This window comes from Chionomys nivalis, chromosome 19 (genome assembly GCF_950005125.1).
Source record: "Chionomys nivalis chromosome 19, mChiNiv1.1, whole genome shotgun sequence".
NCBI lineage: Eukaryota > Metazoa > Chordata > Mammalia > Rodentia > Cricetidae > Chionomys > Chionomys nivalis.
In genome coordinates, this window is record NC_080104.1 from 14,548,388 (window position 1) to 14,571,613 (window position 23,226).

Genomic DNA, 23,226 nt, shown 5'->3' on the forward strand with positions numbered 1-23,226 from the left:
ACCTTGCATGTACGGGACCCAGGAACTGACAGTTCTGGGACGTTCCCCAGTGATGTTACGCTGCAGGTCTGCGGACCATATTTGAATCACAAACACAGTGACGGATTAAAAGAAAAGGGAGGGATCTGTGAATACCCTGCCTTAGATGTACACGGTCCTGGGTTCGATTCCCAGTGCAGTAAGTCAGTTAATAAACAAACAAATAAATGACTCTCTTGTGTTTTATTCATTAAATATTCTCATTTGAAAAGTGCTCGTATTGCTATAGTAATTTTGAAATGATCTCTTCTAATTAAACACAAAAGTAAATAAGTTTAGAGAGTGAAAATGATGACTTAAATCAGAGTTGGGTCAGAAGTCCAAGTACACATACTGACAGCAACCATCACTCACCTGGCTTTGATTTCTGTCAGTTAGGAGAAAGGACGTTTAGTTCTCATGCTGAGCCATGAATCTAGGTCATAATTCATCAGCCCTGATAACTTTTAATCCAGAAATTCCATCCACTTCAAGATTACATTCTAATTGTATTTGTGTGTGTGTTGGGGGTTGAGTGTGTATTAGAGTGCTCACACAGAGGTCAAGGTAACTCAGGAAGAGTTAGTTCCCTCCTTACACCATGTGGTTCCTGGGCATAAGACCCACGTCTTTAGGCTTTGTGGTAGGTGCAGTTATCCTCTGGCCTTAGTTTTGTAATTTTTATAACTACAAAGTTGGCAGCTCCCTCTGAGCATTGGCACATCAGAGAACACTGGCCAAGCTTCCTATCTATCTATCTATCTATCTATCTATCTATCTATCTATCTATCTGCCTATCTATCTATCTATCTATCTATCTATCTATCTATCTATCTATCCATCGTCCATCCATATATTATTTATATACCTACCAACCTATTATGTTTATCTAGCTATCTACCTATCATCCATCTATCTACCTGTTATCAGTTTATCTATCTACTTACCTACTATCTATCTATTTATCTATCTATCATCTAATATCTATCTACCTACCTATCTATCTGTTACATACCTCTCTATATACCTAGCTATCTATCATCTGTCTGCCTATCTATGGTTTTGGAAGTCCTTCTGTATATGTTTGCTTTTATTGGTTAATGAATAAGGAAATTGAGCATATATCAGGGCAGAACAGAGCTAGGCAGGAAAAACAAAACTGAATGCTGGGAGAAAGGAGATAGAGTCAGGGAGATGCCATGGAGCCACCAGACAAGAAACGCACAAGTTGCCAGCTGGAACCTTGCTGGTAGGCCACAAGCCTTGTGGTAAATATAAAATAATAGAAATGGGTTAATTTAAGAGATAAGAGTGAGCTAGAAATATGCATAAGCTAATAGGCCAAGTAGTGTTGTAATTAATACAGCTTCTGTGTGCTTTTTTGGTTTTGGGCAGACAGAAACAAACAAGCGGCCTTCATACAACAGATTGGCATCTAAATGGTGTGGGAAGTCTTTCTGTATATGTGTTGCGTTTATTGGTTAATAAAATAAAGAAGCTGCTTTCGGTCAATGGTTTAACAGAATATAGCCAGGCTGGAAGATATATACAGAGAGTAGGTACAGTCAGAGAGATGCCATATAGCCGCCACCTGGAACAGATGAGCCAGAACCCTGCTGGTAAGTCACGAACTTCATGGTAAAATATAAAATAAAGGAAATGGGTTAATACTAGATGTAAGAGCTATCTAGCAATACGCTTAAGTGATTGACCAAGCAGTGATTTAAATAATATAGTTTCTGAGTGACTATTTTGTGTCTGGGCAACCTGGAACGAACAAGCAGCCATCCTACTATCTATCTATCTATCTATCTATCTATCTATCTATCTATCTATCTATCTATCTATCATCTGTCCATCTACCTATCTACGTATCTACCTACCTACCTATCATCTATCTATATTGACCTCACTTTTCTTTCTTATCTCACAGATAAGACTGTGGTTCAGCAAAAATGACAACAGGCCAAACACAGCTCACTGCTTTATTTTTATAAAGATTTGCCTTCCAATAAAAATATCAATACTCATCTGTGGTTGGCTTTGCTCTTCAACGGCAGACAATAGGAGGCCACAGAAATTTTATGGTTCATAAAATCTAAAATACAGAAAATATGGAAAGAAGTCTATGACTGCCCACAGGCAAGGAGAGAATGAGCTATTATTAGGTTTCCTCAAAGGGCCAATTTTTATTCCGGGTCCTGTAGTTTACAAGTATGATAAATTCTGTGTGGTCTTCACTGCTCTTATCACTTCTATGTTCAGGTCAAGTGTGCGATGCTTAGTGTACTATTTTAATCTCAGCAACCCATGGAAAATACAGGACCAGGGAGGAAACACACTTCTTTAGAGTACGGTTGCTGTGACGCTTTTGCTCACATACTCAGAGAGCACATGCACAGATGTGGTAAGATGCACAGATGGTAAGCAGATGCACAGACTCGGTTTCTACATGTATTCTTTTTTGAAAGAGATCTAAGAAAACACTGCAGCTGAGTCTCCCCCTCTCCCCTCCCCCTCCCTTTCCTCCCCCACACAGTAGCCTTTCCCCAGCTTTATCAGAGTGCTCCCCACTTCGCCACCCTGATTTTTTCAATCTGCTCCATTATCCCTCTGCTGTAACCATCTCCTGGGCACCAAACAGAAAGGGTAATTTGGTAACACATGGCATCTAAGGGAAAACCCCTTGGGATTCAGGTCAGACACTGGAAAGAAAGCCTGATAGCAGATGTCTACCCTTTTGTCTACAAGTCAGTCTAGCTGAAGAATCACCCATCTATTTCCATGTATGTCTTATACCTGTGAGGTGTGTCCACAGCAACCCGTATGAACTGAGAATAATAAAGATACATAATTTCCGTTATAAACAAATTGGATTGCTTGAGAACTTTGGTAATAAGGGCGAGTCTGGAGGAGTATGTGATAGGCCAGCCATTTTTGATCACTGAATAGACCAAATACCTGTAACTTCTGCTGTCTCAATATTTTCTAGAGAACAAGAAAACACAGGTAAATAGTTAAATATGGTATGGGAAGTGAACTACACCAACGTGAAAGTGTGTGTGGAAAACTGGACTAAAATGTGCAGAGAGAATAAGAACACAGGGAGGAAGAAAGAGAAGGCAGGCAAAAGGGAGGGAAGGAAAGCCCTCTTAGGGTGTACACTAAGGCCTGTTGTAGAAACCATTCGATGCGTGAGGGGGTGGCCAAAAGGAAAAGGTCTGGGCCTGCTGGGGTTTGCATTACAAAGGTGGCAGCTGGTAACAAGGCAGCAGGAGAAGGGGGTGTCCCATTGTCCATGGAATCCTGGTTCCTGGGTCTCAGTGTCTGCTCTCTGCCCCCTTGGTATGCGGCTGCCTCACTGCACACCACCTAGATCATGGTTGTCCCAAGTATCATCTTTAAGTGTTAGTTGACCTTATCAAAATGTTAAAACTATGAGGCAAGGGAAGGCAATGTGATACTGTGGCTGGAAACAGCCTACAGTGGGAAGTCTTGTCTGCCCTTCGGGCTCCCAGCTATGAGGCTGTCAGTCACGAGCTATGAGGCTAAGGCTCACCCAGAAGCCTATGGCTGCAGCACAATGAAACAGGGATGTGAAACGTTTGGTGATCGGTACTAGAAATCAGAGATCTGAAACAGGCTTCAAGCTAGTTTCTTCTTGATCCTTAAAACCGTGGGAGACCTAATGAGCTAGGACCCTCCATAAACAGACATTACTATTAAGCTAGCCAGGTCCTCCAATTCAGATCCTATCACTGACTTCTCCAAATGACTGGTTTCCCCTAAAATAACTACTTAGAGAAATTATTTTTGAACAAATTCACCAATATCCCTTCCTCTTGTTTTTTTTTTTTTCCTTTTCTGTTTTAGTTCCCTATTGCCATAGCATACAGATAATAAATATTTTTCTACTAGACCAAACGTAGGGGGTGACAACATTTGGGGTTAATGCTTCAAATCAGGTAGGAGGGATTCCCAAGGGAACCACTCTGGTAATTTATCCTCATTGTCAACCTGACAGAAATCACCTAGGAGACACACCACTGGGCAGACTGTGACAGCATTTCCCAGAGGTGTAATAGAGGAGGAAAGATATGCCCTGAATGTGGGTGGCAGTGGTGCAGGAATTCCTTCTGTATTTGTGTGTTGCTTTCATTGGTTGAATAAAGAGACTGTCTTGGCCTTTTGATAGGGCAGCCCTTAGGTGGGTCTAGTAGATAGAACAGAATGCTGGGAAGAAGGGAATTGTGGCAGACGCCATGACTCTCCGACCCAAGATGGACGTAGGTTAGAATCTTGCCAGTAAGTCACAGTCACGTGGTGATTCACAGATTTAATAGAAATGGGTTAATTAAGATGTGAGAGTTAGCCAATAAGAGGCTAGAGCTAATGGGCCAGGCAGCAATTTAATTAATACAATTTCCGTGTGGTTATTTCGGGGGTTAAGCTAGCCGGGCAGCAGGACGCAGCCTGCTCCTCATTACAACATGGTACCATTTGTGGACTGGAGTTACAGACCAAATAAAAACAGGAAAAGGAAGTAAGCCAGCTGAGCACCTGTGCACTTCTGCCCGTGACTGCACATACGACCAGCCACTGTGCACTTCCGCCCGTGACTGCAGACATGTGACCAGCCCCTGTGCACTTCTGCCTGTGACTGCAGACATTCGACCAGGCCCTGGATACTTCCACCCGTGACTGCAGACATGTGACCAGCCCCTGTGCACTTCCACCCGTGACTGCAGACATGCGACCAGGCCCTGTGCACTTCTGCCCGTGACTGCAGACATGCGATCAGACACTGTGCACTTCTGCCTGTAACTGCAGACATGCGACCAACCCCTGTGCATTTCTGCCCGTGACTGCAGACATGCCACCAGCCCTTGTGCACTTCTGCCCGTGACTGCAGACATACGACCAGTCACTGTGCACTGTTGCCACCATGATTTTCCTGAGTGATGGGCAGATGACTTCAAACCTCACCCAGGAAAAACCTTCCTCCTTTAAGTTGCTCTTGGCTAATATTTTGTCGCATTAATGAGAAAAAATAACATATCTCCTTGTTCTAACTTCTCCCTGTTCTAACACATGCATAGTTCTGACCTGGGACGTTTGAACTTAGGCATGGTGAAGTTTCTGACCTCCTTTAGAGAATTTTTTTAAGTTTTTAATTTTAACTATTACTATTAGACTAATTGCACTGTAGAAACATTTTATATCACATTACAGAATACAGAACTGAATGAAAGCTTGCTTCTACTGGGAAATAGCTAAAACTATGATGTACAAATATATGAGCAATGGAAAACAAGTGTTTTAATCATGTATCTTTAGTTTCTCAAATTACACTGTGATGTGGGAAAATAAAGTAGCATTCTTGGACAAGACAAAAGAAATAACCTAAATTTTCAAACATCTTTCTGATAAAAGACCATTTTGTCAAAACTGTGAGAAATGGCTCTGCAGCAGTGCGTCGGGACTTCAGCACTCATCTGCGCTGTGCTGTTCCAGTCCCGTGGCTCTAAATTTAGAAAGCTCCACTTGGGAGAATTCCAAGGTAATCACCAGGAGAGCCTGAGCCCTGTAGAGACCGCGACCACTACAGAGAGAGGCCAGAAAACGAGCAGAAGGGGTTGCGGGTAAAATTGAGAAACCGCCTGTTTAATGCTTGGCATAAATGCAATAAAATCAAACCTTAGGATATTTGAAAATAAATAAAAGAAATGATGACTCTTGTATTCAGAGAGAGAGAGAGAGAGAAAGAGACGAGAGACTGACTTTTGGCTGGCAGTGGTGGTGCATGCCTTTAATGCCAGCACTCAGGAGGCCAAGGCAGGCAGATCTCTGGGAGTTCAAGACCAGCCTGGTACTACAGAGCAAGTTCACAACAGTCAGGTACATAGAGAAATCCTGTCTCAAAACAAATGGGAAAAAAAAAGAAGAAGGAAGGAAGGAAGGAAAGAAGGAATTTTTAATGTATCACATTTAATTTCTAGATGAAAGTCTTAATTACACAGAGATGACATGCTATTTTTGTTAAGTATAAATGAGAGATTTAAATGCTGTTATTTCAGGTACTGACTTACATTACAAACATGCTACATATCTGCCGAGATCAGACTGAACCCTGCCCAAACTTATGCCATGTTTTGTAAAATATTCATTTTTCAGACTATGTCTTACCTCAAGAAATTCTATTTTACAAGCAGACTTCCCCCAGTTTTGACATGAAGGATAACCACCCCTGGATGGACATGTGAAAAAGCGGCCCATCTGTCCGCTGGTTCCTTCACCTGGACTCTGTTCTGTCAGCTCTGCAGTTGAATACAATCATGCAGTTTCACTTCCAGCCTGTGACTTGCAGTGTGGCCTGACTCACAAGCGTAACTACTTCCCAATGGAAGTTCATGTTCTCTCTTAGAAATACAAACTCTGTTACATTTCCAACAGCTTCCTAGCTCCTCAAAACTTCAGAAATCAATTGAATTCCGTGGTGGCCTTTTAGCCCTTAATAGCCATTCTGCTACCTACACATAGAAGATAGATAGATAGATAGATAGATAGATAGATAGATAGATAGATAGATAGATGATAGATAGAATAGAGGTATAGCTATAGATGGTATAGATATTATGTGGCATGTAATGTGTGATCAGAGAATTAATATTAGCAATTAAGACTACAATAAAAGCAAATATTGTTCACCTAGCCCAAGGCTATCAAGGGAAAAGGGAAATCTGACAAACTGTTGCCATGGAAATTGGCATTGCCTGTAATTTACTGTTAGTCAATGATTGAGAGAAGACGCAAACATGATCCCATACTTCTGACACTGCACATTCAAAACATGCCGGTGTTATATGTAGCTCAAACTGATGCTGGAGGAGCTAGAGCAATGTTAATAACTGATTGGCTACCTAACATCACAGATATGTTAGCTCCTTCATTGAGTCTTCATGGATACCTCCCAATACTCCAGTCTCAGACAAATTAATGTGCCCAACCAACTGTGCGAGACCAGCTTTTCTGCCAAAGATGGTTGGTCTTCTATAGCCCTCTTCCACCTAGTAAACCCTCATGCATGTGCTTGTTTGCCTAAACCCCGACGACAGACATACCTGAAACTTCACTCTCTCTTATACCCTTCCCCTTTGTGTTGATCACAAATTAGCCAATCCCACCAGACTGTGAGGTCAAGGTCCCAACAATGCAGTGGGCCATGGGCCCCATCCTGCATTAGAATAAACTCACTGAACTGAACTTCCCATCCAGGTGTGCTTGCTCTCCCAGTTCAGGTCATTGTGCATCATTTTGCAAAAGTAATGATTGTCTTGCCCAGTGACTTTGGCATTGCTTGTACATCTGTATTGCAACATCATAAATATTCTAATATTCTTTTCCAGCACAGGGAGACATGTTGACAGCTTCACAGCAGCCTTTAAGGCTAACAAGAAGCTGCACTCGTGCTAATACCCACATTGCTTTCCAAAGGAGGGCAGGGAATAAAAATGATAAAAATCACAGCCTAAAAGGATCTTGGACACACGAGCACAAGACAATTTATCAGGATATAAATAACTATAATACAAGTCTCAGAGCAGAGGATTCAGGCATCAATGGAATTCATCTCCTCTCGCCTGTGGCTGGAATTTATATAAGCCTAGAAGGGTGGGTAGGAGTCACCCAACCAGAAGGAAAAATAACAAATTCTAAAATAAGTCATGAAACTATAATTTCTTAGACTTAAGAAGGAATGAGTCAACTAGAACAGCAAAAAAAAAAAAAATTCAAAGATAACTCTACTGTTTTTTCGTATTTTAAGCAAGCCCCTTTCCTCATACAAATAGATATACATACATATGTAATAAACACGTAGACGGAATATTTCTTTAGTCAAATATTAGGTAGCTAAAGAGACATCAGCAGTCTTGGAGGACATTAAGGATGGGGGGGTTACCTCATAATCAGCTCTAGACACCACCTCCTGTTACCAAGGTAACAGGAGAAAGGAAAGCATCACATTTGCCCTCCTTAAAATTTAAGGTATCATATAAAAAGGTGGACTTTGATGAAGCCTATTGAAGAAAATCTAATTCCTACTGGTCAAAAAAGGGCCTGGATGGAGATATGCTATTCTGATGGATCTCAAAGACACTGTAAATATCAATGTCCTTTTCCTTAAGCTTACCCAACAGCACCTGTCAATGACCTAGCCAGGAGATCATGCTTCAAAAAAAAAAAAAAAAAGTATTTGCTTGAAGACAAGCCAATAAAATGGGAGGAATAATTATCCCCTCAAGGAAAACAAAATAAACTTATGCCCTCCAGAAACCCTCTCAAGGCAGTTGCTTCCAAATCTTTACTGTTAACTGTGCAAAATAATAACTTTCCCTCTGACTTCTTTCTCTCTGCTTTTCAGATACTGGCCTGAGTCTGAAGCACACTTCCCTTGGCACTCTTGACTTTTCCCAGTCTTGCTCTGCACACCTCACAACATCTGCAGCTGCCTGCGGGGCTCCACTGCTGGCCTCATGCAGGCAGGACATGCTTTCTTCCTCTTACCCATGTTCCTCCTCCAGGCTGTTGCCATGGCTTCTATAACACTTGCCTGCTCCTTCTCTCAAACTCTAATAAAATGGCCCTCAAATTCTTTCTGATTTAGTTTTTAAACTCCCTTTATGGGTTCCACAAAAGGGAACCCTGATTCCCCCATTGTTGATTGAGGTTTGCTGCCCCCCTCCCACCAGTCCTGCAGCCTTTCAGTCCCAAAGAAGCACACAGAGGTCTACATTAATCATAAATTGGTTGGCCTATTAGCTCAGGCTTCTTATTAACTAATTCTTTTTTTTTTTTTTTTTTTTTTTTTGGTTTTTTTGAGACAGGGTTTCTCTGTGGTTTTGGAGCCTGTCCTGGAACTAGCTCTTGTAGACCAGGCTGGTCTCGAACTCACAGAGATCCGCCTGCCTCTGCCTCCCAAGTGCTGGGATTAAAGGCGTGCGCCACCACCGCCCGGCCTTATTAACTAATTCTTACATCTTACATTAATCCATAATTCTTGTCGTGTTAGCCATGTGGCTTGGTACCTTTCATCAATGAGGCATTCTCATCTTGCTTCCTCTCTGTCTGAGTGATGACTGCAGACTGATTCTTACCTCTTCCCAGAATTCTCCTGTTCTCATTACCCCGCCCCTACTTACTGCCTGGTCACCCTGCCTATACTTCGTGCCTGGCTACTGGCCAATCAGTATTTTAATAAAATACAAGTGACAGGGTACAAACCATTGTCCCACAGCATCCCGTGACACTGAAACAGCATTCTGTAAGAACCTAACTAATAACTCTGGAGAAAGAATCCATGTCTTGGCAAAAGGAAAATGGCAGACAGTGATAAGTCATTCATATATATATATATATGAATATATATATATATGTGAATATATGAATATATATATATATATATATATATCGGTTTTTCAAGACAGGGTTTCTCTGTGTAACAGTTCTAGCTATCTTAGAACTAGCTCTTGTAGAACAGGTTGGCCTCAAACTCAGAAATCTGCCTGCCTCTGTCTTCCGAGTGCTGGAATTAAAGGTCCCAAGTGCTGGGATTAAATGTGTGTGCCACCACCACCTGGCCATTTATTTTTAAGACACAATTCAAAGAGCCAGAATCAGAAAGTAGGTTTTAAAGTGAGGTTGGATAGCGAGCTATTTCCCCGCTCCAGGCTCTCTGTATTCTAAGACAGGCAGGACTGTACTGCCAAGAGCGTGCAGAAGGAAGAAGAAAAGCACATAACAGATTCCCTGTAAAGTTAGAGCGCCCACTCGCCCACTCCTACACAGACCACAGGGTCCTCCTATATTTCTGAAATCCTGGGTGCTCACTTCTGCTGACTCCCCTGCACAGGTGCTAACATTCCATAAGCACAGGCCAGCTTGTTTAAGATCAGTGAAGCTGAGCTGTGTGCATAAAGGTCAGTGCTCATGAAGAAGAGTGGCTGATGACAAGAATAAGTGACAACACTGTTTAGTTGGAAGCGTCACCCCAGCTGCTGACATCCTTATATCCAGAGAGTCTGGAAGGTTTGGGTCCAGGTATCAGCCTAGCCCCCTGGAACCCCTATATCCTAGGAGTCTGGGATGTTTGGGTCCAAGCGTCAGCCTAGCCCCTGGCATCCCTATATCCAAGGAGTTGGGATGTTTGGTTGGACACTTCACCCCAGCCCCTGGCATCCATTCTAAAATGTCTAAATGGAACTTTCCATTCCAGGCCCCCTCCCCCCAGAGTTGCCACAGTCCACCTCTGAAAAAGCCCACCAAATGATGACCCCTCCCTAGGGAGGGTCAAGACCACTCCCACAGGCTCTTTAAACTGCCCCTCCCCCCAGAGAACAAACATGTGGTCTTTCTGGTTCTCCTTCCCCCTCTTTGTGTTTTCCCGAAGGGTAACCCCAGGAGCACTGGCCCCATTAAACCTGGGCTTTTTCTAATTTGGTTTGATTTGGTCTGATTTGGATTATTGCATTGGCAGAGAGCTTTGTCAGGCCAAAAAAAAAAAAATTACAATAACCTTTGACAAACAGGACCAGGAGCAGTTTGGAAGAAGGGCAGAGTTGAAAAAAGACATGGAAGACCAGCCTGGTGTACAGAGCTAGTTCCAGGACAGGCTCCAAAGCCACAGAGAAACCCTGTCTTGAAAAAACCAAAAAAAAAAAAAAAAAAAAAAGAAAAAGAAAAAGAAAAAAAGACATGGAGCTGCCAGAGTCAGACATGCTGAAACTTTGCCGGTAAGCCACTGCCATGTGGCGATACACAGATTAATAAAAATGGGTTAAATTAAGATGTAAGAGCCAATAAGAAGTTAGAGTTAATGGGCCAAGAAGTGTTTTATAAAATATAATTTCTGTGTGATTATTTTAGGTCTAAGCTAGCTGGGTGGACAGGAACAAACAAGCAGCCTTCTCCTCCAACAAAAAATCTTCAGACAATTTATCTTGATTACATTCTTTCATCTCCCCAAACTGCTTCAGATCTTCCCCACATCGTTACCCACCTAACTTGATAGTTTTTTCCTCTCTTTGATTTTTCTTTGACAAAAGATAGACAACTAATTCCCATGTCTCACCATGCTTCCTGTGTATGTTGTGTGTTCTGGTAATCCTGACTTTATGATCAGTTTTCATCTGTTATTGGGCTCTGGCTTTAGTAATTTATATTTCTAATAATTCAGTTATTATTACTACCATTGTTATCACAGCTACTTTTGTATGTGTTAAGTTATTTGGATAATTTTAAGAAAGTCATTGTAACTGTCATCATGATTAATTAAATGTACAGTAATTTGAAAACGTGAAGTAGTTTGACATTTTCATGAAACTAAACCTTGCCATCCAGGAACATAGCATGTTCCCTTCCTTTTAAAGTGTATGTTTATGAAATATTACTATTTCCTCCATATAGGTCCATCCCAACCTGAGATTTTTTGTTTGTTTTGGTGTGTGCATCTGCTTGCTGTGCATGTGTATGTGCGGGTGTGTGTGGCGTAAACAAGCATGTGCAGGTGCACACATATGTATATAAGAACCCATGGAGGCCAGAGGATACTCTACAGTGCCCTGCTCTATCACCCTCTGCCTTGTTCCCTTGAGATTAGATCACATCCTGAAGCCCCAATGATCCTCCTGTCTCCACCTCCCACACAGACACAGGCACAACCACCCCAAGCTTTTCATGTGGGTTCAGGGAATTTGAACTCAGGCTCTCTACCTGTGCAGCAAGCACTATTACTTGCTGAGACATCCCAGCCCCTAGTCCATTGTTCTATGCACCGAAAATAATGAGAGGTGAAGAATGCGAGGGGAGGCCTACACAGCCCCTTCAGGTATTTCTGGTAAATGAACACCGGAAACCAAAGGACTGTCCACTGGCTCCGAGGCACTGGGGCTGGAAAGACAGCAGGAGCCTAGCAGGCCACATCTCCAACCCCCTCCCACCCTCTGGCCACCAGCCTTTCCACGCATTGTCCTCATTTCTGAGTTTTCAATGCTGCTTCTAAGTCTTCAAGAGGTCGGCATGGTACCTAACATCCCAGGAGTTTGTGATTCAGTGTGTTATCGCGGGTGCAGGCTCCTTCTGGAGAAGTAAAAGCAATAGCCTTTTGGAAGCTGACTCGGCTCAGCTGCTTCATTCCGACACTTGGGATGCCGAAGATAAAGGGGACAGTGAGGACGACGGTGGGGGGGGGAGACAGCAAGGACTATGGCACTGCTAGAACAGATGAATTACAGCTGACGGGAGACAGGGAGGGCCACAAGACTGACCCTCTGCCCTTAACTCCACCCGCGCATGCACACATAAAAACAACACATAGTCCATTCTGTCATTTCAGACAAGTTCAGCAATGCCGTGCTAAATCAGCAGCTTCGGTTCTTCTGAGAAAAACTGTATCTCCTGTTAATTTTTACAAGTAGTACCTCCCACATTAATGGGGTAGTTTTCGATTGCTATGTTTGTAAGAAGACAAAGAGGAGCCTGCTTCAAAATTGGGATGTCTTCTCCTTCTGTAAAAAAGAATAAAGAGCATGCTCCCGTCTATAGTAAACAGAAGTGAGAAAATATGGGGTAAGACATAAAATAAACCTTGATCTAAACATAACCCTTACACCTCAGCATTTCATCTACAGAAAGAAAAAGATTATCCAAATGCCTTGATAACTCCCCTTCAGAACCCACTGAAAAAGGTGTGCTTGAATGAGAAGGGGCGAGAATTAATCAAGCCGGGGAAGAGTGTGGGCATGGGAGTGAGACATAGACTATAATTAAACTGAGAGGCAGCCAGGGGGAACCTCCCTCCTGCCTCATAACCGTGACAGGGCGGTCAATAAGCTATGGCTATCAGAGGAATCACTGTGTGCTGGGGCCAGGAGATGGAAGGGGTCACCTCGCAGACTTAGGTCATCATCAGGACCAAGTCCCGCATTTCATACAGGAAACAATGAGTATTAGAAACAGCTTCTGGAAACTGTCTTCTCAGCCCTTCGTCATACATGGATGTCTGCATGGCTCGGGTATCAGGCTGGAGTTCACAGGCTGTGTGTTGCCAATGGCACTAACTTGGCCTTAGGGCTGGGGGAGGAGAATAAAAGTATAGATTTTGGCTGGAAAAGATGAGATTTGGGGTAGATCAGATGGAACCTCTTGATTTTGTAAACAGATCCAGTGTCCAAGGCTGGTGACTGAGAAATACCATTGTAATATGTTTCTGTGTAGTTTATTGCATCCTAGGTCCAAGGCAGCTCACAAAGACCAAGCTAACAAAGGAAAATGAGTCTTGTGAAATATTCCTGGAATAATGCGCATTTGTCTTAGCCTCTACCCTCCCCGACATTAGATTCAGGTTATCAGATTTCAAGTAGAAGCAGAGAAGTTTTTTAATAAAATAACTATTCTGTGTCCATAACTCCATTGGAGAAATCGTGGCTCTGTTGCTTGATCCCTTACTTCATTATTTCAGACAATTTGTCCCACAAAAGGCAACAAAGATCCACTCCAGTCGTAACTCTGGTTATTAGCCATAGAGCCTGGGCTAGCTGGGGATGAGGGATGAGTAAGATTACTAGGTCATGGCATGATGGAATCTTTAAAGAATCCTGTCGTGAGCTGGCAAGAGGGGACAGAGAGCACATGCAAGTGGGAAGAAGCTGTGAGTTAACTATGAGCACAAATGATGGCAGTCCGTGAGGCCCAAACTTGGAGCTACTGCAGACAGCACAATGCAATGAGACAGGACTGGGGAGCTAATGAAGCCAGTGAGGGCAGTGCCATGCTCACCATGCACGCCACCCTGGGCTTCGTTTTGATTTTGCTAGTTGGCAGGCTTGTTTATGTTTACTAGCGAAGTCAAGGTCATTCTGTATTTGCACCTGGACACCCTACAGTGTCAGTATGTTCCATCAGGATTGGTGTTCTATCCAAACACAGCAGTGCCCAAAACAAAAACAAAGCAAACATAAAAATATCATAGGCTGTGGGTACGATTTTTCGTTTTCAAAGGCACAAATTTGTGACTAACAGGATGGAAATGCACAGCTCAACTTCTGACTCTACTCAAGAGACACTCTTTAAAGATTTACTTTCAGACTTATGTCTGTGTACAGGTATGTGCACATGAATGCAGGTACCCTCAGCATCCAGAAGAGGGCACTGAATGCCCTGTAGTGGAAATTACAGGAGCTTGTGAAACACCTGATGTGGCCCTGGGAATGGTACTCTCAACTTCTGTAAGAGCATAGAGGACTCTTAATCACTGAGCCACCTCTCTCTGCCAATGAGTGGGCATTTTTGCTTACACATTTTATGATTTATAATTGAAAGAATCAATCCTATCTAGGTGAATCCTCTTCCTTGTAAATCAAAAGGGGGAAAAGCTTGACTCAATGGGTTGTTCCTGGTAATATATACATATATACAAGTACATACATACATGCAATAACAATTGATGGAAAACAAGGTCAGGAATTTGAATGAGAGTAAGAAGGGAAATAGGAAGGGTTTGGAGAGAGGAAAAGGAAGGGGGATATTTTGTAATTAAATTATAATCTCAAAATTAAAAAAGAGGTAAATTTTATAGTTTGCACAGTAAGATTACAGACAGAAAAAAAGGTGCTGTGGATGCCACCCTATGTTAGAAAACAAAATAAATAAAAATGTTGCTAAATAAAAATAACGGGTATGTAGGAAAAACCAAGCAGGAACTTTCATCTGCTTGCTATCTGCTTGTCTGTAAGATGAGCAAGCACTTCTGATGAGCAAATTCTCAGCGAGTAGCCCCTGAATGAGGAAAGAAAACTGCCTCTAATACGGTGGACACAGAACCTAAATATTAGAAGCAGGAGTGCACACGTGGGATGAACAGAGTGCACATGCGGGATGAACAGAGTGCACACATGGGCTGGATGAACAGAGTGCACACGCGGGATGAACAGAGTGCACACGCGGGATGGACAGAGTGCACACGAGGGATGGACAGAGTGCACACGCGGGATGGACAGAGTGCACACGCGGGATGGACAGAGTGCACACGCGGGATGGACAGAGTGCACACGCGGGATGGACAGAGTGCACACATGGGCTGGATGAACAGAGTGCACACGCGGGATGAACAGAGTGCACATGCGGGATGAACAGAGTGCACACATGGGCTGGATGAACAGAGTACACACGCGGGATGAACAGAGTGCACACGTGGGATGAACAGAGTGCACACGCGGGATGAACAGCGTGCACACGCGGGATGAACAGCGTGCACACGCGGGATGGACAGAGTGCACACGTGGGATGGACAGAGTGCACACGCGGGATGGACAGATTGCACACGCGGGATGGACAGAGTGCACACGCGGGATGGACAGAGTGCACACACGGTATGGACAGAGTGCACACATGGGCTGGATGAACAGAGTGCACACACAGGATGGACAGAATGCAGTTCACGCGCTGGATGAACCGGGAGTTTGTGGTTCAGGGCTGCATCACTGTTAATATTGAGAAAACAAAGCAAAGGAAAAGGAATAGATGATTCAAGGAAACCTAAATATGAACTTCAGTGTCTGCACCAAGATAAAGAAAGCAAACCCTAGTGCTGGGTAAGTGCAGGGCTGCTTAAATCAAAAGCCTCTCTATTGGCACAGCCTGAACCCAGCACTTGGTAGGACTCCCACAGATATGAGGTGAGCCTGGACTTATCTGTGAGTTCAAGGTTAGCCTGGGACAACAGAAAACCTCATTTGAAAAATAACAAAAATATAAGTTTCCATAATAAGTAATAACTAATACATTGTAGGGATAAGCCCCGCCCATTAGGGGGCGTGTTCGCCTCGGGCTAATGTTTACTGATAAATCTGCCGGGCGTGCTCCAAGCCGCCCTTTTTTCTGCTTTCCTGTTCTCCGCAGGAACCTGTGGTCCTGTAAGTCTATTTCCCCATTAAAGCTGTATATATTTTTATAATCTGTCTGCATTCATTTACGCCGTTACAATACATGATATAATAATTAATATGTAGCTTAACTGAAAGCAAGACATAAGTAATTTAATGTTCATCTTCAGTTCTGTGGGCACAGCAACACTTACCATTTTGAGAATAGACAACATTTTATAGAAGAAAGTTTTATTTGGGGAAACTTCATTAAAACAGAGAATCAAAGTCTAATTGAACTATCAGTTTGTGGATTCTTTTAATTAAAAAAAAAACAATAAAGGGAATGATTATATTTTTGGCTAGCACACAGTGACTTCAGGTAATCACTGCGTTGTTTGAAATTGCCATTGGTGGGCTGGAGGGATGGCTTGATGAGCTAGGAGAGCTCGCAGCGCAAGCACAGGAGTCCAGGGAAGGCCTGGTACGCCAATGCCAAATGGGTGGGAGACTTGAGAACAGCAGGCTTCCAGGCTAGTTGAAAAAACTAGCTCCAAGCTCAAGGGTGGACTCTGCTTCATTGAATAGGTGGAGATAGACAGAGAGTTCCTGACACCCTCCTTCAGCCTCCTGCACGTGTTCCTTGTACAGCCCCTTGTACACACACACACACACACGTGCACATGTACAGATATGTCACAGACATACCACACTCACACACAAAGATTTATTTTCATAAAAATACAAGCACATTTCTTACACTCACATATATGTATAACAGGTGTAAGTAAGTTACACACAGCATCATCATCATGGCCAGCGCTTGGGCAGAAGCTTGCCTGACCTCAGGACTCCTGCTTTTCTTGTCTCCCCTGAAACTCAGACAGTACCATGAAGAAAGGCTCCAGATCAGATCAAACAGTCTCATAGCTTGAATTAAGGGTTAGTGATACCAGGCCTGGAGAGCTGACTCAGCAGCGAAAAGCACTTGCTGCTCTTGCAGAGGACCCAGAACCCATGTTTGCTGTAACCTCAGCTCTAGCAGGTGCCATGCCCTCTTCAGACCTTCTCAGACATGTGCAAGGACACACACGCGCGCGTGTGCACATACACATACACATGAGCGTATATACACTCCCACACACATATACATTTGTGAATATACAAATACAGACACAAACCTACACATGAATAAAAATTAATATAAAATAAAAGAAGAAGGGGAAGAGAAAGCTAGTGATAGGAAAAAATGGAGACTGAGCTTGTGATTTTTCTGGCACCCACTGCAGATTTCACAGGCTGAAGTTCCCAGGGACACAATGTCATTCAGTGTTCCCTGCCAGTGTCACTGTGTGCTTGGCATTAGTGGAGATACTAGGTTGCCAGACAGCCTGTGGCCCGGTTGGGAGCAGTTTCTGGCTCTGCCCTCCGGGAACAGCACACCCAGCCCTTCTGGAAATCCCACATTTTAACAGATTTATTAAGAACAAAAGAAAATAAACAAACAAACAAAAGACCCACCCCCAGTCAGCTGGAGTGAGCTCCTGGGGCTCAGTCTGGGAAACCCTGCTGGCAATGGAGACAGTAAGCAGAGCTCTGGAGAGAGATGCAGGTGCTGGGACATGAATGCATCACAGGAGGGAAAGGAGCAGGGATTCCCTCTGCAGCAGACAAGGGAAAGGATGAGGCATGATGCAGCCCGCCCCCACACCCCAGACTGTCTGCTGTGATCAACCGATGGCACACTCTCTGTATTAGAGATGTCCAGAAATGACTAGGGAGCAGGTGGCTAGTAAAATGAATGGAGAGTTAAAGCCATGAACTAGGCATGTTATTTGGCATATTTACACATTGGCATAGTACTCAGCGATAAAAAACAATGACATCTTGAAATTTGCATACAAATGGATGGAACTAGAAAGAAAAATCCTGAGTGAGGTAACCCAGACCCAGAAAGATAAACATGGTATGTACTCACTCATAAGTGGATACTAGCTATAAAGTAAAGGACATTGAGCCTATAGTTCATGATTTAGAGAAGCTAAGTAACAAGGTGAACCCAAACAAACAAACAAACAAACATAGATCCACCCGGATAGGGGAAATAGACAAGATAGCATGACAAAATTGGGAGCATGGGGGCAGGGGAAAAAGGGAGGGTGGAGGGGAAAAGGAGGAGAGAAGGGGAGGGGGGAGAACTTGAGGGAACAGAATAGTCAAGATGGAGGAAGGACAGAGATAGAGAGCAAGGAAAGAGATATCTTGATTGAGGGAGCCATTATGGGGCTAGCAAGAAACCTGGCACTAGAGAAATTCCCAGGAATCCAAAAGGACAACCCCCAGCTAAGACCCTAAGCAATAGAAGAGAGGGGGCCTGAACTGGCCTTGCTCTGTAGTCAGATTGATGACTATCTTAAATGTCCCCGTAGAACCTTCATCCAGCAACTGATGGAGACAGAGGCAGAGACCCATAGCAGAGCACTAGACTGAGCTCCCAAAGTCCAGTTGAAGAGTGGGAGGAGTGAGAACATGAGCAAAGAGGTCAAGATCATGATGAGGACACCCACTGAAAGAGTTTATCTGAGCTAAAGGGAGCTCACCAACTCCAGCCAGACAGGGAAGGAACCATCACAGGACCAAACTAGACCCTCTGAATGTGGGTAGCAGGTGTATAACCGGGGCAGACTGTGGGGCCACTGGCAGTGGGACCAGGATTGATCCCTACTGCTTGTACTGGCTTTTGAGGAACCCATTCTCTCCGGGTGGATACCTTGCTCAGCCTAGATAAAGTAGGGAGGGCCTTGGACCTTTCCCAAAGCAATGTGCCTTATCCTCTCTGAGGATTGGATGGAGGTGGGGTGGGAGGGTAGGTGGAGGGAATGGGAGGAGGGGAGGGAGTGGGAACTGCGATTGGTATGTAAAATGATAAAAGATAGTTTGTTTTCTTTTTTAAAAATTATAAGAAAAAAAAAAAAAACAAGGAAGGGCAGGGAGTATGCCAGTCCAGGGAAGGGCGAGGTCTCAGGAAAGATGGAGTGTTAAAGCTCCTCTCTCCGCGTGGTGAGTCCATTCCTTACACATTCTGCCGTGGAATGAATGACAGGATCATTTCAACAGAACTGCAGATTCTGTGGGCTCACATCTGCTCCCCCGCCTCTAGATTCCTACCTGTCTAAGGCCAAACCACTTCAAATCCTTGTGATAAGGCCAAGCCGGATCCACCTGCTCAACCCATGCTCAACTCCTGGCCTGGGTAATCATCCACATTCGGGTCTGTTTTCTTTTGTATACAGAATATGGTAGCTGCTAACAGTCTTGATTTATTTATGCATTGAATTGATCATTGTTTTTTTTTTCTCCTAGAATATAGGCGCCAAGAAGAATGTGATCATTGTTTATCCAAACTTCTGAAGCAGAAAAGCAGGGATCTTTGTCCTGAGGAATGCTGGGAGAAAAACCTTTAAAGGTAATTTGTTTACCTTTGCAGCCGCCTGCGGCAGTAGACAGACAAATACCAGGTAAACTGGACAGATGAAACTGAAAGCCTAGGGAAGCAGGTGTGGGTAGTGGCTTTGACGAGGTCTGTATTCCTGCACAAGCTGGAGGTCATTCATTCGTGCAGGGCTGTGCACTCACACCCCACACAATGCTGTAAATATCCAAACCCTGCTGTGGCCAGCCATGAGGCTCGGCTTGACCAGATGCAGAAAGCACCTGCCATGCACACAGAGGCCCTTGACTAAGAACAGGAGGCACATAGCGTCTCAGTATAGATGAACCATGTCCAGGTCCAGAGAAGCCACTAACCTCACTGGACAGACTACAGTAGGATCACATGGCTAAGACCATGCTAGCAGGATCTATAATCACATCCACCAGCTCCTCCTTATGAGGCTGCTCTTGCAAAGGACCCAAGTTCAGTTCCCAGCCCCATCAGATGGCTCACAAGGGCCAGTTGCTCCAGCTCCAGGGGATGGGGCTCCATCTTCTGGCATCTGTGGGCATCTACACTCACATGCTTAGAGTCACATGCAGACACATAAATGGCCACACAATCTAAAAGTAAAAATAAGCTGTAAAAATGTAAAATAAATCTTTTTAGAACTATCTATCCATTTAATATCTATCTAATTATGGACCTAATAACCTACTGTCTATCCAGCTCTCCAACCATCTCATATTGGTCTGTTTTTCTGGAGAAGACTCGATAATACAGCATGCCCTAATATTCCTTCTCTGGCATGTTCCTTGTATAGATTCATGGATATCTTCCTCGATATCAATCTCCATGATTCATGGCCTCATGGCCTCCTCCCACGTCTAGATTTCTGAGCCACTGCAACAGCTTATACATAATTAGTTCAGGAGATACTTCATTCGCTCAGAGAGCTCTGAGCTACCTCTATACACATACGGGTTTTTTTTTTTTTAAGTTTTATATTTTTGTGAGTTGTTTTCTATTTTGCAGTCATGACTTACAATGGACATCATCGATACAGTGCAGCTATTACCATGAAACAGTGTTTGAAGCAATGTTTTTCTGTTAATAGAGAACAACAAGCTTCTGAAAACAAGCGATGGTACAGAAGAGAGAGGAGTTTTGTCTCTTTACACGGGAGCCACATCTAAAGGCTCCAAATTCAAGCCCTGCAGACAGACTAACGTCACACTCCAATTGTGGCCTCTGAGTCACTTGGGCTCTCCACATTTCCCCACCACTCTTCTCCTGGCCTTGCACTTCCCAAAGGCCAGGAATATAGAGAACTGGAAGTCAGGGAGCAGCCCAGCAAATGGGAAGAGCTTGAGTCAGGGAGCACCCCAGCAAATGGGAAGAGCTTGAGTCTGGGAGCACCCCAGCAAACGGGAAGAGCATGAGACAGGGAGCACCCCAGCAAATGGGAAGAGCATGAGTCAGGGAGCACCCCAGCAAACGGGAAGAGCATGAGTCAGGGAACACCCCAGCAAATGGGAAGAGCTTGAGTCTGGGAGCACCCCAGAAAATGGGGAAGAGCATGAGTCAAGGAGGGTCCCGGCTGTTTACTCAGTGTAGATGTACGGCTCTGTGCCTCTGCACATCTGTGATCAGCCCTGTGGAGCTGAGCTCTCTATAGAGCAATGACCTGTCCTGAAATTCATCGGTGAGTTTCTGGAATCCCACTGTGAGCATCCCTAGTTCTTAATAATTCCAATGCCCAAATCTCTCTAAGATAAAGCCCGGTACTGCCGGGTTCAATTTCTGGGCTGGCAGGGCACTGCTTAGGTACCCCACATGCTAGTCAAGTTTGCTTGAGTTTGGAAGAAATGCCAAACAAAGTATTTTCAAAATGATATTTTCAGTCATCATGGAGGAGGCGAGGGAGGAACAACTTTTAACCCATGTGGTATTTTATACAATGATATTAAACTTTTGAACAAGAAAAATTAAATTATTTTTTATTTTTCTTATCACGGTCCATAACTTTACATGTTAAGCACTGGGATTGCAAGAAAAAGGCCTTACCCAGCCTTTTTTTTCTTTTTTAACCGGTGCTGGGGATTGAACTTAAGACCCGATGCTTGTGTAGCCAGCCCTTTACCAACTGAGCCATCTCCCAAGCCCTGGTTTTAACTTTAAAACATGGTAGACAGTCAAGATGCAAACCATACAAGACTAAATGCGCCCTTAGTTAGGTAAATTAACTTAGTACCTGTAGTGCCGAACACAGAAGATATGGCTTCTAAAACGGTCTTGTGGACTTCAGGGTGGGCCAGGACAAATGCAAGTGTCCAGAATGCAATCTGGAAAAGAGGAACACATACAATATGAAACCTCTCGCGAGGTGAACGAAAGCAAATTCAGTGCTAGCCGCAGACAGTTGAAAGAAGCAAGGAGTTTTAGTCAACCTCAGAAGCATGCTACTAGGGGCCGAAAAGATGGCTGAGCAGTCCAGAAAACTTCCGGCCCTTCAAAAGGGCACAGTTCTGAGAATCTACATCATGGCTCACAACCATCTGTAATTCCAGTCCTGGAGGATCTGACGCCCCCTTCTGGCCTCTGTGGTCATTGCACACATGTGGTGCTGAGGTATGCATGCAGGCAAAACACCCACACACATAAAATAAAAATAAAGAAAAAAAAACAGTCTTAAACACATGCTATTAAGTATCATCTTTCAAAATAACTAGATTTTGATCCAAAACCACAGAGAAACCCTGTCTCGAAAAACCAAAAAAAAAAAAAAAAAAAAAAAAAAAAAAAAAAAAAAAAAAAAAAAAAAAAAAAACTAGATTTTACAAGTAAGAGTGAGGGCTGGAGAGATGGCTCAGAGGTTAAAGCACTGACTGCTCTTCCAGAGGTCCTGAGTTCAATTCCCAGCAACCACATGGTGGCTCACAATCATCTGTAATGAGATCTGGTGCCCTCTTCTGGCCAGCAAGTATACAGACAGATAGAACATTATACATAATAAATAAATAAAAGGAAAGCAGTGGAGTAATTGTTCTGGTAATTACTTTAAAAAAAACAAGAGTGATGTCATTGATTCTGTTGCTGTAGTTTAGCTATTGTATTTATATAGAATAAGCTATCTTTGCTGAACCAAGAATGTGGAATTGTGTTTACTAACAAGAAACATAAACTATCATGTAGCCATCCACAAATATTCAAAACAAACCATTAATACTTAGGAATGTTAATACAACATGAAAATATTATCATGATTTAATTTTCTTAAAATACAAATGAGGCAGCAGAGAGTGGTGTCACAAAGCTATAATCTAAGCACTTGGGAAGTAGAGGCAGGAGGATTACTGTGAGTTCAAGGACAACTTGGTTTGCACGTAAATTTCATAGCAGCCAGGCCTATGCAGCAAGACTATATTGAGAGTCACAGAGAGAGAAAGGAAATGAACCAGAAAATTTTATTCTTGCAAATAAAACATATTAATTTTTTTTTGGTTTTTCAAGACAGGGTTTCTCATATTAATTTTAAATAATTCCAGGAAGCCATACTTAAATCTCATTAAGTAAGTTATGAGGACCTGGAGGTGAGGATTGATGTGAGACATTTGTAAGGTATGAATGTGCAAGTCCTGGGTTAAATACCCAGCATTCCTCAAAATTAATATAAAATAAAAGTAAAACAAACAAAAGTATGAGAGTTTGACACAAGAAAATAGAGCCATTTTGTACCCAAGTACATCAATAAATTCTCTTTTGGCCAGCAGGATCATTTTGTATCTAATAACACAGTCTTCAATTACTCAAGGTAATGAATAAGCGATTTCCTACTTGCTATTTGTAGGAGTTTGA

General features: G+C 43.2%; 1 protein-coding gene across 1 annotated transcript in view; it reads right to left on the reverse strand.

Moving 5' to 3' along the window:
- The window catches only part of LOC130861993 (24-hydroxycholesterol 7-alpha-hydroxylase), a 92,304-nt gene that overhangs the window by 37,221 nt on the left and 31,857 nt on the right, over positions 1-23,226 (reverse strand). Inside the window, exon 7 of the mRNA XM_057751360.1 lies at positions 21,623-21,713. Within this exon, the coding sequence (XP_057607343.1) occupies positions 21,623-21,713 (91 nt within the window). The remainder of the gene's footprint in view (positions 1-21,622; positions 21,714-23,226) is intronic.